Consider the following 16,214-nt stretch of genomic DNA (forward strand, 5'->3'; position numbering starts at 1 on the left):
TGACTCCTTGCAGACTGGCAGCTCCTTACAGACTGACAGCTCCGTGCAGACTGACAGCTCCGTGCAGACTGGCAGCTCCTTGCAGACTGGCAGCTCCATGCAGACTGGCAGCTCCATGCAGACTGGCAGCTCCATGCAGACTGGCTGCTCTATGCAGACTGACAGCTCTGGCTGCTTCATGCAGACTGACAGCTCTGGCTGCTCCATGTAGACTGGCTGCTTCATGCAGACTGGCTGCTCGGGCTGCTTCATGTAGACTGACAGCTCTGGCTGCTCCATGCGGACTGACAGCTCTGGCTGCTCCATGTAGACTGACTGCTTCATGCAGACTGGCAGCTCTGGCTGCTTCATGTAGACTGACAGCTCTGGCTGCTCCATGTAGACTGGCTGCTTCATGCAGACTGGCAGCTCGGGCTGCTTCATGTAGACTGACAGCTCTGGCTGCTCCATGCGGACTGACTGCTTCATGCAGACTGGCAGCTCGGGCTGCTTCATGCAGACTGGCAGCTCTGGCTGCTCCATGTAGACTGGCTGCTTCATGCAGACTGGCAGCTCGGGCTGCTTCATGTAGACTGACAGCTCTGGCTGCTCCATGCGGACTGACAGCTCTGACTGCTCCATGCAGACTGACAGCTCTGGCTGCTTCATGCAGACTGGCAGCTCTGGCTGCGCTGAACAGGCGGGAGGCTCCGGCAGCGCAGGAGAGGAGAAAGGCTCTGGCTGCGCTAAACAGGCGGGAGGCTCCGGCAGCGCTGTAGAGGAGGAAGGCTCTGGCTGCGCTGAACAGGCGGGAGGCTCCGATAGCGCTGTAGAGGAGAAAGGCTCTGGCTGCGCTAAACAGGCGGGAGACTCCAGCAGCGCAGGAGAGGAGAAAAGCGCTGGCTGCGCTGAACAGGCGAGGCACACTGAAGGCCTGGTGCGTGGTGCTGGAACTGGTGGTACTGGATCGAGGACACGCACAGGAAGCCTGGTGCGGGGAGCTGCTACCGGAGGGCTGGGGTGTGGAGGTGGTACTGGATAGACCGGACCGTGCAGGCGCACTGGAGCTCTTGAGCACCGAGCCTGCCCAACCTTACCTGGCTCGATGCCCACTCTAGCCCGGCCGATACGAGGAGCTGGAATATACCGAACCGGGCTGTGCACCCGCACTGGAGACACCGTGCGCTCCACAGCATAACACGGTGCCTGCCCGGTCTCTCCAGCCCCCGGTAAGCACAGGGAGTTTGCGCAGGTCTCCTACCTGGCATAGCCATACTCCCTGTGAGCCCCCCAAGAAATTTTTGGGGCTGACTCTCGGGCTTCCATCCGCTCTGCCGTGCTAGCTCCTCATAATGCCGCCTCTCTGCTTTTGCTGCCTCCAGCTCGGCTTTGGGGCGACAATAATCTCCAGGCTCATTCCAGGGTCCTTTACCGTCCAATTCCTCCTCCCATGTCCATATCTCCAGGTGGTGCAACCTCTCCCACTGTAGCTGCTGCTGCTCCTGCTGCTGCTGCCTCTGTTGCCTCTTCTCCTGTTGCTCCTTTGGGCGGCTACACTCCCCTGGTTTAGCCCAGGGTCCTCTCCCGTCGAAGATCTCCTCCCATGACCAGAAATCCTTGTTGAGCATCTCCTTTTTCGGCTGCTCCTGCCTGTTGACACGCCGCTTGGTCCGTTGGTGGTGGGTGATTCTGTAACGGTTTTCTAGTGGTGATGAAGGAGAGTCGGACCAAACTGCAGCGTGTCGATTGCGATCCATGTTTAATACAACAAAGAAAACACGAACACTACACAAAACAATAAACGAAACCGAAACAGCCTATCTGGTGCAAACTAACAGAGAGTACACATAGGACACTAAGGACAATCACCCACGACAAACTCAAAGAATATGGCTGCCTAAATATGGTTCCCAATCAGAGACAACGATAAGCACCTGCCTCTGATTGAGAACCACTCCAGACAGCCATAGACCTTGCTAGACAACCCACTAAGCTACAATCCCAATACCACCACCAAAACCCCAAGACAAACACACCACAATTACAAAAACCCCATGCCACACCCTGGCCTGACCAAATACATAAAGATAAACGCAAAATACTTTGACCAGGGCGTGACACTCTCGGCATGGGTCCTCTATGTGCAGGTCCGGGGGGTGGAGGGGTGTCTCTCGCTGGTCTGGACGGGCTGTCTATTGATCTGTTGCTCCTGTGTGAAGGGTTGGGGCTACGTTTGAGAGCAATGTCCTTTAGGGTCCGGGTGAAGGTGGGCACTGCTGCCTTGTATAGGTGGACCTGGTCATAGAGGCTGTTCAAGTCTAGGGTGGAGTGGTGGGCCAGGAAAAAATATGGTTTTGAGGCACAGTCACAGGAAATACTTGTGTTTACCCGCTGTATGGTAGCAGGGCGGAAGTATTTTTGTGGTAGCAGGGTGGAGATAGTCACTTGTGCATTGGGGAAAGTAGATGAAGCTTTTCAATCACTCCCTTCAGTGCTGTGACCACACTTTCCTGCTGTGTTCTCAGGTCGTTTGTGCCTGTGTGTATTATTATCTGGCTAGGTGAACCTATTTGGTCCTCAGACAGAAGGTCCAGGGCGCGCTGGGTGTTTGGACACCAGAGTTTAGACACTTTTTTCTTGTATATATTTCCCATTTGAGTCCATAAGGAGTACAATCTGTGTCTTGTGCATGTCCTCAGTGGGGGGGTGTTGTCAGGAGGGCTATCAGGGTGGCTCAGAGGGGGTGAGAGACCCTGGGCTTGGGGTTCTTCATTTGTCTGTTCTTCTGTGATGTCGACGCTATGGTCAGGGTCTGGTGTGGACCGTTCTGCTGTGGTGTCGAGACTTTTGTCGGGAACTGAGGTGAGCTGTTCTGCTGGCTTCTCTGTGGGGGTGGCCACCTCTCTAGTGGGTTGTTCTCTGTCACACGCCATCCCCCTCAACCTCTCCTCCAGCAGTCTGATCCTCTCCTCTTGTGCTCTGTTCTTCTCCTGTTCTTGCTTTTTATATTGTTGAAGTTGTCTCTCTCTCGCTGTCTCTCTCTCAATTCAAAGGGCTTATTGGCATGGGAAACATATGTTTACTTTGCCAAAGCAAGTGAAATTGACAAGAAACAAAAGGGAAATAAACAATAAAAAATGAACATTACACTCAAATGTTATATTATTGGCTATGTACAGTGTTGTAACAATGTGCAAATCACTCTCTTTTTTTCTCTCTCTCATCCTGCCTCTCTCTTTCTGCCTCTTTCCCTCTCTCTCGTTCTCTCTCTCTTTCCCTCGCGCTCTCTCTTTCTTTCCCTCTCTTTCTCTTTCCCTCTTTCTCTCTCCCTCGCTTGCTCTCACTCTTTCCCTCTTTCTCTTTCCTTCTTTCCCTCTCACTCTTTCCCTCTCTTTCTCTTTCCCTCTTTCTCTCTCTCACGCTCTTTCTCTCTCCCTCACTTGCTCTTTCTCACTTTCCCTCTCACTCTTTCCCTCTCTTTCTCTTTCCCTCTTTCTCTCTCTCACGCTCTTTCTCTCTCCCTCGCTTGCTCTTTCTCTCTTTCTCTTTCCCTCTTTCTCTCTTTCCCTCTTTCTCTCTCTCACGCTCTTTCTCTCTCCCCCTCTCACTCTTTCCCTCTTTTTATACCTCTTTATGCCTCTTTTGCTCTCTGTCTCCCCCTCTTTCTCTTCTACTCTCTTTTGCTCTCTCTCTCCCACTTTCTATATCTCTCTCTCTTTCCAACAGGATACAGTTGTAGCTCTTGAGGCTCTAGCTAAGTACAGCATCCTGGAAAATGATGTTGAAGACTTGGATCTTAATGTTGAGATGTGTCACCAAAACGGCCGAAAGCAGGGAATTCATCTTACGAAACATAATGCCCTGACCCTATCAGCCTTCCAGGTGAGATTGAGTTTAGAATTCCAGCAGTACTATGATTTCCTTTCTCAAATGCTCTTTTACATCTGTCTGGTTTGTCTGGTCAGGTGAACCCAGGAAGCCCGATCACTATTACCACAATGGGGAAGGGAAACGGGACCTTATCTGTAAGTAAATTCAGTAAATGAATCTGAAAAGTAAGTGATGATGATTCTAACATTGTAAGGCTGTCTGAATCTGTGGAAGTGTCCACAGTGCTTGTTATATGTCATCAGGTGGTCCAGACCTACAGAACTCTGGAGAAGAAGGACTTGTTCTGTGATTTCTACAGTCTCAAAGTCTCGGTGGAGGGAGAGGTTAAGTACAGAAGTAAGTTTCAGTCAGAATGCATCTATAAACACGAAACACATTTGCTGGAGTGCTGCTTGAAAATATAAAACACTATTCATTGTCAGTATAAATATGTAACGGTGAATAATGTGCAATGTTACAGAGACCACGGATGATGGTCCTGAGCTAGACGACTATTATAACTATGAGTCTGAAGGGGACGGGAACCCTAGTGATGAGCCCATGAGCAGGGTAGAATGGTTTGACCTGCGCACACGCAGGAAGAGACATGCCCCACAGGAGGATGAGGAGAGGGAGAAGTCCCTAGTCTACACTGTGTGTGTGGGGTGAGTACATCGATGTGTGTCTGTGCGTATACAGTGGGGCAAAAAAAATATTTAGTCAGCCACCAAGTGCGCAAGTTCTCCCACTTAAAAAGATGAGAGAGGCCTGTAATTGTCATCATAGGTACACTTCAACTATGACAGACAAAATGAGAAAAAAAAAAATCCAGAAAATCACATTGTAGGATTTTTAATGAATTTATTTGCAAATTAGGGTGGAAAATAAGTATTTGGTCAATATTAAGTGTATCTCAATACTTTTATATACCCTTTGTTGGCAATGACAGAGGTCAAACATTTTCTGTAAGTCTTCACAAGGTTTTCACACACTGTTGCTGGTATTTTGGCCCATTCCTCCATGCAGATATCCTCTAGAGCAGTGATGTTTTGGGGCTGTTGCTGGGCAACACGGACTTTCAACTCCCTCCAAAGATTTTCTATGGGGTTGAGATCTGGAGACTGGCTAGGCCACTCCAGGACCTTGAAATGATTCTTACGAAGCCCCTCCTTCGTTGCCCGGGCGGTGTGTTTGGGATTATTGTCATGCTGAAAGACCCAGCCACGTTTAATCTTCAATGCCCTTGCTGATGGTAGGCTTTGTTAGTTTGGTCCCAGCTCTCTACAAGTCATTCACTAGGTCCCCCTGTGTGGTTCTGGGATTTTTGCTCACCGTTCTTGTGATCATTTTGACCCCACGGGGTGAGATCTTGCGTGGAGCCCCAGATCGAGGGAGATTATCAGTGGTCTTGTATGTCTTCCATTTCCTAATAATTGCCCCCACAATTGATTTATTCAAACCAAGCTGCTTACCAATTGCAGATGCAGTCTTCCCAGCCTGGTGCAGGTCTACAATTTTGTTTCTGGTGTCCTTTGACAGCTCTTTGGTCTTGGCCATAGTGGAGTTTGGAGTGTGACTGTTTGAGGTTGTGGACAGGTGTCTTTTATACTGATAACAAGTTCAAACAGGTGCCATTAATTCAGGTAACGAGTGGAGGACAGAGGAGCCTCTTAAAGAAGAAGTTACAGGTCTGTGAGAGCCAGAAATCTTGCCTGTTTGTAGGTGACCAAATACTTATTTTCCACCATAATTTGCAAATAAATTCATTAAAAATTTTCTGGATTTTTTTTCTTCTCATTTTGTCTGTCATAGTTGAAGTGTACCTATGATGAAAATTACAGGCCTCTCTCATCTTTTTAAGTGGGAGACCTTGCACAATTGGTGGCTGACTAAATACTTTTTTTGCCCCACTGTATATTGTATGTGTGTGTGTGTGTGTGTGTGCATGCATGGGGTGGGATTTGTGGAGACATGGTTCTATCTCTCCTCTCCTCTCCTCTCCTACAGACTGGCCAGTGGTAATTCTACAGGCATGGTCATCGTGGACATCTCCCTTCTCAGTGGACTCAAACCTAACATGCAGGATCTGGAGGAGGTACAGTAGGCCTACATTTGACATTGATTTACATTCTTTTTTGTTGTTATTTAGCAGGCACTTTTATCCACAGTCAGTGCATTCATCTATGGGCTCGATTCAATCCGTAGTGCTGAAGATCAGCTGAAGATCAGCACTACAGCACAATTTAAATTTAAAGTCAATGTTTCCGTGTTCACTGAGACTGCATTCATGGTAAATGCTGCATTTGACTGCTCAATCGGAAATTACCTTTACATTTCAGTGGCGCTGTAGTGCGGATCTTCAACACTATGGACAGAATCCAAAAGGAAAAAACAACCATATACCACAGTTATTGCGACCCTCCTTTGAAATGGCAGAATTGGTTCCGGGAAGAAAACACATTTTAGCCATTCACACTAGCTGTTTCCATTAACTTTACTAACAATAAAATATATCAGACAATTGCCTGCTAGGGTGCGTTTATTGTGAAGATAAAAACAGCGTGACTTAATGACGCCACAGCTAAACTAATTAAATCTAGTGGTTGAAGTGTTTCTATTACCCATTTAGGCAAATTGCACAATAATAAATATGGCAACAGCCTGTCTGCCCTCCCACCTCTCTGTTTCATGTCTCAGGTAGCCTGTCTGCCCTCCCACCTCTCTGTCATGTCTCAGGTAGCCTGTCTGCCCTCCCACCTCTCTGTTTCATGTCTCAGGTAGCCTGTCTGCCCTCCCACCTCTCTGTTTCAGGTCTCAGGTAGCCTGTATGTCCTCCCACCTATCTGTTTCATGTCTCAGGTAGCCTGTCTGCCCTCCCACCTCTCTGTCATGTCTCAGGTAGCCTATCTGCCCTCCCACCTCTCTGTCATGTCTCAGGTAGCCTGTCTGCCCTCCCACCTCTCTGTCATGTCTCAGGTAGCCTGTCTGCCCTCCCACCTCTCTGTCATGTCTCAGGTAGCCTGTCTGCCCTCCCACCTCTCTGTTTCATGTCTCAGGTAGCCTGTCTGCCCTCCCACCTCTCTGTTTCATGTCTCAGGTAGCCTGTCTGCCCTCCCACCTCTCTGTCATGTCTCCTCCCACTGTCTGCCCTCCCACCTCTCTGTTTCATGTCTCAGGTAGCCTGTCTGCCCTCCCACCTCTCTGTTTCATGTCTCAGGTAGCCTGTCTGCCCTCCCACCTCTCTGTTTCATGTCTCAGGTAGCCTGTCTGCCCTCCCACCTCTCTGTTTCATGTCTCAGGTAGCCTGTCTGCCCTCCCACCTCTCTGTTTCATGTCTCAGGTAGCCTGTCTGCCCTCCCACCTCTCTGTTTCATGTCTCAGGTAGCCTGTATGCCCTCCCACCTCTCTGTTTCATGTCTCAGGTAGCCTGTCTGCCCTCCCACCTCTCTGTTTCATGTCTCAGGTAGCCTGTATGCCCTCCCACCTCTCTGTTTCATGTCTCAGGTAGCCTGTATGCCCTCCCACCTCTCTGTTTCATGTCTCAGGTAGCCTGTCTGCCCTCCCACCTCTCTGTTTCATGTCTCAGGTAGCCTGTCTGCCCTCCCACCTCTCTGTTTCATGTCTCAGGTAGCCTGTCTGCCCTCCCACCTCTCTGTTTCATGTCTCAGGTAGCCTGTCTGCCCTCCCACCTCTCTGTTTCATGTCTCAGGTAGCCTGTCTGCCCTCCCACCTCTCTGTTTCATGTCTCAGGTAGCCTGTCTGCCCTCCCACCTCTCTGTTTCATGTCTCAGGTGGCCTGTCTGCCCTCCCACCTCTCTGTTTCATGTCTCAGGTAGCCTGTCTGCCCTCCCACCTCTCTCTTTCATGTCTCAGGTAGCCTGTCTGCCCTCCCACCTCTCTGTTTCATGTCTCAGGTAGCCTGTCTGCCCTCCCACCTCTCTGTTTCATGTCTCAGGTAGCCTGTCTTCATGTCTCAGGTAGCCCTCCCACCTCTCTGTTTCATGTCTCAGGTAGCCTGTCTGCCCTCCCACCTCTCCGTTTCATGTCTCAGGTAGCCTGTCTGCCCTCCCACCTCTCCGTTTCATGTCTCAGGTAGCCTGTCTGCCCTCCCACCTCTCCGTTTCATGTCTCAGGTAGCCTGTCTGCCCTCCCACCTCTCTGTTTCATGTCTCAGGTAGCCTGTCTGCCCTCCCACCTCTCTGTTTCATGTCTCAGGTAGCCTGTCTGCCCTCCCACCTCTCTGTTTCATGTCTCAGGTAGCCTGTCTGCCCTCCCACCTCTCTGTTTCATGTCTCAGGTAGCCTGTCTGCCCTCCCACCTCTCTGTTTCATGTCTCAGGTAGCCTGTCTGCCCTCCCACCTCTCTGTTTCATGTCTCAGGTAGCCTGTCTGCCCTCCCACCTCTCCGTTTCATGTCTCAGGTAGCCTGTCTGCCCTCCCACCTCTCTGTTTCATGTCTCAGGTAGCCTGTCTGCCCTCCCACCTCTCTGTTTCATGTCTCAGGTAGCCTGTCTGCCCTCCCACCTCTCTTTCATGTCTCAGGTAGCCTGTCTGTTTCATGTCTCAGGTAGCCTGTCTGCCCTCCCACCTCTCTGTTTCATGTCTCAGGTAGCCTGCGAAAGCCAGTATGGATAGAATGCAATAATGAAAAAATATTTGCCATATTCTAATAATTCTCCTGTGCCAACGTATTGCCACGGTCCGTGACATGGTGAACCTTGCACTCCTGTAGATCTGACCTAATTGGATGGTGAAACTTGCCAGCCAATCGGAAAAGCAATTCAGGCATTCTTAAAAGTCAGGACCCTCCTTGTCCTGCAAAGAAAGAATATTTGTATATAAATAGCTTTACATTTACACGGTGAAATCACATGTCCCGTGCACCATCAAAATGATTTGGCAAATGTCATTTCTTCTAAAAACACAGTTTCCATCATCATTTGTCGCAATAAAGAAAGTTTGACAAAAGAAATCCACCCCTGTCGAACAGATAAATATGTTTTCGATCTTTAGAACATTTCTCATATCTGCTGTTTCCATTAAACATATCGCGCGCGACAACCTAGGTCAATGGAAACCTGTCTAGTGACATGTTGTCAGTCAGACTATGGAATTGGACATCTTTTTATTTTCCTCTTCTCTAGAATGTAAAGGGTACTGAGAAGTACATTGACCATTATGACATCGCCCCAAATAAAGTGTTCCTCTACTTCGCTAAGGTAAGACCTCTTGTATCCAAAGCCATGACGTCAATGAGTATCAGCTATGACTACTGTACCACTCATATAAATTGAATCACAAAAGTTAGATCTTGAGACCTCGTGTTCTCGCCAATGCCGTCCTCTCTTGCCTCTGACGTTGTATTGTCGTTATGTGCTCCAGATCACAGAGGAACCACAGTGTGTAGCGTTCCGGGCCAAACAGATCAGTCCCATGGGCCTGGTGCAGCCCGCTGCTGCTGTGGTCTATGACTACTACAACCCAGGTATACCACCATCTTTAGTTTAGGGTATGTTATGTCTGTTGTTGTAAGGTATCTGGAAGGTCCATGGGGCTGGTGCAGCCTGGTGAGGCTTTAGGCCCTGGTCAAATGTAGTGCACAATAAAGAGAATAGGATGCCGTATGGGACACAGCCATCGTCTGAGTGACTAATGCTGAACTATGTCCCGACAGAGAGGAGATGCACTGTGTTCTACAGCGCACCGCAGAAGAGCAACATGATTTCCAAGATCTGTCAGGACAATGTGTGCTCCTGTGCAGAGGGTATGTGCACTCCATACAGCTTGTATTGTCTGGACAGAATATATATTTAGTTCACAATATATCAGTTATATTGTGAACTATTGTGTATGTATTTTTATTTGCTTTGTCTCAGGTGACTGCCCAAAGAAGAGAGTCACTTACAGTAAACAAATGGAGAAAGAGACTCGCAGAACCTTTGCTTGTTTCTCTCCTGTTGCGAATTATGGTGAGTTTATACCTCTAACCCAAATATTCAAAATAAATCTAATGTGCTGTAGTCGGTACTAACACCATCTTGTTGTCCTTCTGACAGTTTACGTCGTCAAGATTGTCAACTCATCCGACGACGGAGTTTTTAAACATTATACCACAATACTGACCAAAATCCTACAGACAGGTGAGTGCTCTGCTCTACAGGTCTTCACAATGTGCGTCCCAAATGGCACCCTATTTCCTATGGTGCACTACTTTGGAAGGGCCCTGGTCAAAAGTAGTACACTTTATAGAGAAAAGAGTGCCATTTGGTACGCACACATTCTCCTGGAAGTATAATTTCCTTGACATTATTCTTGTGCTGGTTCTCTGCTATGCCAGGTAAAGACGTGATGCAGACTGGAGCAGTGAGAGACATGATCAAACGTAAAGCCTGTGATGAGTTTGACATGAAGACTGACAGTAACTACCTGATCATGGGGAGAGATGGGACCATCTCTCACACCACTGACCACAGTGGGAAGTAAGTTATGGGATGTGTTCCAAATGGCACCCTATTCCCTATATAGTGCACTACTTTTAACCAGGGTTCATAGGGCTCTGGTCAAAGTAGTGCACCATGTTATAAAAATAATAAATTAGTTGAGTGTTGTTTATATTTCACATGTACACGTGTGTAAGAAATTAGTTTGGAAATTCGCTTTTTGCATATCTCAACTCCTGAGACACCCTTGAAGAGTGGGGTCACAGCCAGGGTCAAAAGGAGTGAACTATTTATGGAATAGGGTGCACAGGAGGTTGGTGGCACCTTAATTGGGAGGACGGGCTCGTGGTAATGGCTGGAGCGGAATCAGTGGAATGGTATCAAACATATGGTTTCTTTCCAGCCATTATTATGAGCCGTCCTCCCCTCAGTAGCTTCCACAGATTGTGTCCCAAATGGCACCCTGTCTTCCTTTTCAACTAACTGTGTGTGTCAATATATTGTAAGACAGTGTTGATATAATACATGGAATCACCAGGTACGAAAGACAGCAGAGAGGATATCTTTGAATTGAGATTCTGTAAAAAGTAACCTATTTGGGCCATAGATTGTGATTTCTCTTTTGGGAAATGTAAAGTATATGTACAGTGTAGAATAGGAGACTATTCCAGTGCAGTTTGAGTGAGAGACTCCAATGTTGTCGACCCCAGGCCCCTATAACTAAATGTCGTCCTACCCATGCCTGTATAACTAAATGTTGTCTACCCCATGCCTGTATAACTAAATGTTGTCTACCCCAGGCCCCTATAACTAAAATGTTGTCCACCCCAGGCCCCTATAACCAAATGTTGTCCACCCCAGGCCCCTATAAATAAATGTTGTCCACCCCAGGCCCCTATAAATAAATGTCGTCCTACCCATGCCTGTATAACTAAATGTTGTCCACCTCAGGCCCCTATAACTAAATGTTGTCCTACCCAGGCCTGTATAACTAAATGCTGTCTTCCGTAGGCCTGTCTATGTCCTGGATAATAAGATGTGGTTGGAGGAGATTCCAGAGGAGAGGAAGTGTAAAGCTACTAAGAACCGTAAAGCCTGCAACATGCTCAAGGACTTCATGGTATATTACGAGCTCAACCAGTGTTCAATCTAAACCACTGCTTCCCTTCAGTGAACCTCCAGATATAAATAAATTATATAGAACAGGCATGTTTCTGCCATTGAGAATAGGGAAATATGTTGGCTCTATGCAATACATTTCTATCTGAAACGTTTCAGAAAGTTGTGCCTCCTGAATGTCACCTGACCTAGGAATCAGAGAAGGATATATTATTATGTATAGACGAAAGCAGAAAGCACACTCAGTATCTCCATAAACAATGTGCTTTTATTACCCGTGCATATTCACAGAGAAAGAAGATTGAGAGACATATTGTTGAAACAAAGTTAGACTGTGATGTGTCTAATACTCCTTAATAAAATAGCCTGTGATTGGCTACAATCTGTCTGGCTGCATGACGTCAGAGGTGATAGGGACTCTGTGTTGTTACAGTGATGAAAACCAGGGGGTGTTCCACTGTAGCTCGTCAAATGCTAATGTTTCCCTCAGGACAATAGTTATAAGTTGGTAATGAAATGCTATAACCTGGTAATGAACTGTGATAAGGCAATGAAACATAGCTCTAGTCCTTTAACACACACTGAAGCTGAGAAACATTCACACTGTGGTTTCAGCTTCTGAAGACCAACTATATAAACGGTCATTCTGTTGACTGTGTTTATTTAAGATTGAAAACCATAAGTTAGTCAAATCTAATGTAGTTTTGCATGTTCAATAACACTAAGTAATATAATCATGGGTACTGGTTTTCAATATGTACTCCAACTTTTGTCACATTTCAAAACAGACTTTTTTGGCAAATCAAATCTTACAAATTCTAAATCTGCACTGTTTGTTCGACTCTGAAAAAAAGGTTTTTTTTCTGTATATTGAGACAAATGACAAAAGGTGTGAATTTCAAAAAAATACAAATAAAACAAATTAGAAAAATAATTTGTAAATGCTTAACTAGTGTATAAAATAAATTAGCAATTCCATTTTTAATTTTTGTACTTATAATAATTGTGCTGCTCACATATGCCATAATCATGACATCTCTTCTCCGGCTGAACTCCTGTTTTAAAAAGCACACTTTAGGACAGCTGCCATACTTAGTTAGGAATGCTAGACTGCTGTTCTCGGAATAACCAAAAGATATGTTTTAAAATCAATGCACAGATAAAGCTGCATAATGATCCATTACACAGTGATGCATACACAGTACATACAGCAAATCAATGCACAGATGGTGATGACCTTTTATATGTGAGATGGCTTTAGATTAGTCAGTTTGTTCTTAGATAACTGAGAAATAAATTGTTTCAAAAGCTTTTGCGTTGGTTGGTTTCACTGTAAAGCACATCGTTCATTGCACTTATCATGGAGAAGAAACAACTGATGAGTTCATAAACTCCACTGTTATGTCATCCTGTCTGAGCTGACAAGGTAAAGATACAACTTCATGCATTGGGACCAGCTCCTTCACATCATGGCTCTATTATACGTCAATCTATCACTGATCTGAACGTCGTGTAGGTCTCATATCAGTTACAGTATATACACACTTCATACCTCCTCATAGTTTTACATCAATGACCGAACAAAGAGGTAAATAGACTCTACACACATAGGATGCATACCAAATGGCACCCTATTCCCTACCTGGTGCACTACATAAGGAATAGGGTGCCATTTGGGACAAAGTAAACTCCATAACACACCACATGGAGGAGTAAACAGGGGTTATATTGTTACTTCATGATGTTGGGGCGTTCAGAGAACACTAACTGGATGATGTGGAACTCAAAGGGACAGCTATGGGAAAGATCATTGCACCTGTATATTATGTATAGTACATTGGTTTGTGTCGTTGCTCAGTGATAGCACATGTGCTCTGACCTGGGGGCAAAAATACATACATTAGATCAAATGCTTTCCAATACTTCAAGTGCTGCACTTGATTTTGTTTGCCTGAAACAGTCCCAAAAGTGCAAACTCAAATAAATAGATAAATCAAGCACATCTCAAATACTTTCAAGTATTTGACCTATTTTTGGGACCCAAGTCAGGCTGTGGTTGGTTTGTCTGTCTGGCCCGGATCTGGGGTACATCCCAAATGGCAACTTATTCCCTACATAGTGCACTACTTTTGTGGTTTATTGTAATAAGTAGTGCACTATGAAGGGAATAGGGGGCCATTTGGGACGTACCCTGGTAGTGGTAGGCCTGCAACAGACCGTCCCAAAAGCAATGGCTACTGCAAGTAGCGGTAAACCTTGAAGCAGTGGTTGCCAGAATCAGCCACAGCCACGTGTCCATCAGAGGTGAGAGACAGGCCCTGTGGACCATAGAGAGGGTCTGCTGTGGTGTTGATGTAGGACAGGAACGACCCGGAACTATCAAACACCTGCAAGATAATACAAGGTCAGGGTCAGCTGTACTCATAAGTTACATTATTTTTGACCTAACGCAAAAGGGCAAACAAAAAATAATGACAGGCTGCTTGTTGATCTTGTCATCAAGATCATCAATAACTGACCTGTATTCTGCTGTTCCCCCAGTCGGCAACGATGATGTTCCCGTTGGCGTCCACGGCAACGCCCGTCGGGGCGTTGAACTGTCCGTTCCCCTCGCCATGGGAACCAAACTTAAACAGGAACTCCCCGTCTGCACTATACACCTATTAGGGAAGGAATTCAAACTGTTCAGAAGTAGTGTGTCCGAACCTCAAACCTAGCTCATGTCTACAGCCAGGTTCAACCCTAACTCTAACCTCAACCCTAGCATCATGTCCACAGCCAGGTTCAACCCTAACTCTAACCTCAACCCTAGCTCATGTCCACAGCCAGGTTCAACCCTAACTCTAACCTCAACTCTAGCTCATGTCCACAGCCAGGTTCAACCCTAACTCTAACCTCAACTCTAGCTCATGTCCACAGGCAGGTTCAACCCTAGCTCATGTCCACAGGCAGGTTCAACCCTAGCTCATGTCCACAGCCAGGTTCAACCCTAACTCTAACCTCAACCCTAGCTCATGTCCAGCCAGGTTCAACCCTAACTCTAACCTCAACCCTAGCTCATGTCCACAGCCAGGTTCAACCCTAACTCTAACCTCAACTCTAGCTCATGTCCACAGCCAGGTTCAACCCTAACTCTAACCTCAACTCTAGCTCATGTCCACAGGCAGGTTCAACCCTAGCTCATGTCCACAGCCAGGTTCAACCCTAACTCTAACCTCAACCCTAGCTCATGTCTACAGCCAGGTTCAACCCTAACTCTAACCTCAACCCTAGCTCATGTCCACAGGCAGGTTCAAACCTAGCTCACGTCCACAGCCAGGTTCAACCCTAACTTTAACCTCAACCCTAGCTCATGTCTACAGCCAGGTTCAACCCTAACTCTAACCTCAACCCTAGCTCATGTCCACAGCCAGGTTCAACCCTAACTCTAACCTCAACCCTAGCTCATGTCCACAGGCAGGTTCAACCCTAACTCTAACCTCAACCCTAGCTCATGTCCACAGGCAGGTTCAACCCTAACTCTAACCTCAACCCTAGCTCATGTCCACAGGCAGGTTCAACCCTAGCTCATGTCCACAGGCAGGTTCAACCCTAACTCTAACCTCAACCCTAGCTCATGTCCACAGGCAGGTTCAACCCTAACCTCAACCCTAGCTCATGTCTACAGCCAGGTTCAACCCTAACTCTAACCTCAACCCTAGCTCATGTCCAAATCCATGTTCAACCCTAAATCTAACCTCAACCTCAAATCTAGCTTCATGTCCACATCCCTAGCGTCATGTCCACATCCACTAACCCTAGCCTAAACCTAAACAGTTCAGAGGTAGTCTACTACGCACATCCAACATGGACTATAACAGAGTTTGGGGATTTCTACTCCTTTCATTTGAAATGATTCAAACTGACATCAGATAGCCAACAGTGGGAGTGGGACATTTTCCTGTGGCACAGTGACGTACAGTAACTACAGGATGGCAGTGAGGGAGTGACACAAAGCTGCCACAACAGAACACTGAAGGCCTGAAGTCAAAGCATTTTAAACCAACCTGATACAACTACAGTAACACACACACAGAAAGAGAGAATAGTGAGATGTACCTTCACCGAATGATTGTGGAAGTCTGTTACCACAATCTCATTTTTGTTGTTGATCGCCACAAAGTGGGGACCTAGGGTAGGGAAGGGAGGAAGAGATAGGGAGAGGGAAGAGAGGAGGCGGAGAGAACATGAGTCATCAACATAACAGTGCAGTAGAGGAAGTTCCAGACTATTTTAGGACATTGTACACAACAGGACTGTGGAAACACTAGCCACAAAAGGGAAACACCAAGCAATGTACAACGTAAGACATGGCAATGGGCAGTTGTATCATGAAGAGACTGCTATACCATACATCAATACTTACTGAACGCAGGGCCAGATTTACTCAGCTTTGGTTCCAGTGAAATGTTTGTACCACTTTTTTCTAAAAAATAAACAATCAGAAGGTCAAAGTCAGAGATGAGATTGAAACGAGTGACAGGTTTCTCCATGTAGCTAGTGGAGCCATGTCATTGGAAGATTATAGAAATGGAAGAGAATCACATTGACCAAAGAGTGAAAACAAGGAGAATACAAGATTTTCCCCCAAGTACCTGCAAACTGTCTGAGGTACAAATCAAAGAGACAGCTATGGGAAAGCTCAGTGCATATTATGTATAGTACAATGGTTTGTGTCGTTGCTCAGTGCTAGCTGTGCCCAGACCTGGTGCAAATACAATATACTGTACATGTCAAATACTTGCACAGGAATTGTTCCAAAACTGCA

The 16,214-nt window shown here is 46.6% G+C and overlaps 2 protein-coding genes across 5 annotated transcripts in view; one reads left to right on the forward strand and one right to left on the reverse strand.

The window, feature by feature from the left end:
• The window catches only part of LOC112234724 (complement C4-B-like), a 43,094-nt gene extending 30,376 nt beyond the window's left edge, over window positions 1–12,718 (forward strand). The window contains exons 29-40 of the mRNA XM_024402991.2: window positions 3,706–3,861; window positions 3,945–4,004; window positions 4,113–4,206; window positions 4,331–4,514; window positions 5,857–5,944; window positions 8,993–9,067; window positions 9,231–9,333; window positions 9,523–9,612; window positions 9,725–9,817; window positions 9,905–9,988; window positions 10,186–10,327; window positions 11,300–12,718. Of these exons, the coding sequence (XP_024258759.2) occupies window positions 3,706–3,861; window positions 3,945–4,004; window positions 4,113–4,206; window positions 4,331–4,514; window positions 5,857–5,944; window positions 8,993–9,067; window positions 9,231–9,333; window positions 9,523–9,612; window positions 9,725–9,817; window positions 9,905–9,988; window positions 10,186–10,327; window positions 11,300–11,441 (1,311 nt within the window). The 3' untranslated portion in view covers window positions 11,442–12,718. The remainder of the gene's footprint in view (window positions 1–3,705; window positions 3,862–3,944; window positions 4,005–4,112; window positions 4,207–4,330; window positions 4,515–5,856; window positions 5,945–8,992; window positions 9,068–9,230; window positions 9,334–9,522; window positions 9,613–9,724; window positions 9,818–9,904; window positions 9,989–10,185; window positions 10,328–11,299) is intronic.
• Window positions 11,656–16,214, reverse strand: part of LOC112234725 (tripartite motif-containing protein 3-like) — a 46,173-nt gene continuing 41,614 nt past the window's right edge. For all 4 annotated transcript variants that reach the window (XM_024402992.2, XM_024402993.2, XM_024402995.2 and 1 more), the window contains 4 exons: window positions 15,813–15,872; window positions 15,506–15,576; window positions 13,927–14,067; window positions 11,656–13,794 (listed from right to left, as the gene is read on the reverse strand). In XM_024402992.2, coding sequence (XP_024258760.1) covers window positions 13,642–13,794; window positions 13,927–14,067; window positions 15,506–15,576; window positions 15,813–15,872 — 425 coding nt within the window. In that variant the 3' untranslated portion in view covers window positions 11,656–13,641. The remainder of the gene's footprint in view (window positions 13,795–13,926; window positions 14,068–15,505; window positions 15,577–15,812; window positions 15,873–16,214) is intronic.

Source organism: Oncorhynchus tshawytscha, linkage group LG13, assembly GCF_018296145.1.
Source record: "Oncorhynchus tshawytscha isolate Ot180627B linkage group LG13, Otsh_v2.0, whole genome shotgun sequence".
Classification (NCBI taxonomy): domain Eukaryota; kingdom Metazoa; phylum Chordata; class Actinopteri; order Salmoniformes; family Salmonidae; genus Oncorhynchus; species Oncorhynchus tshawytscha.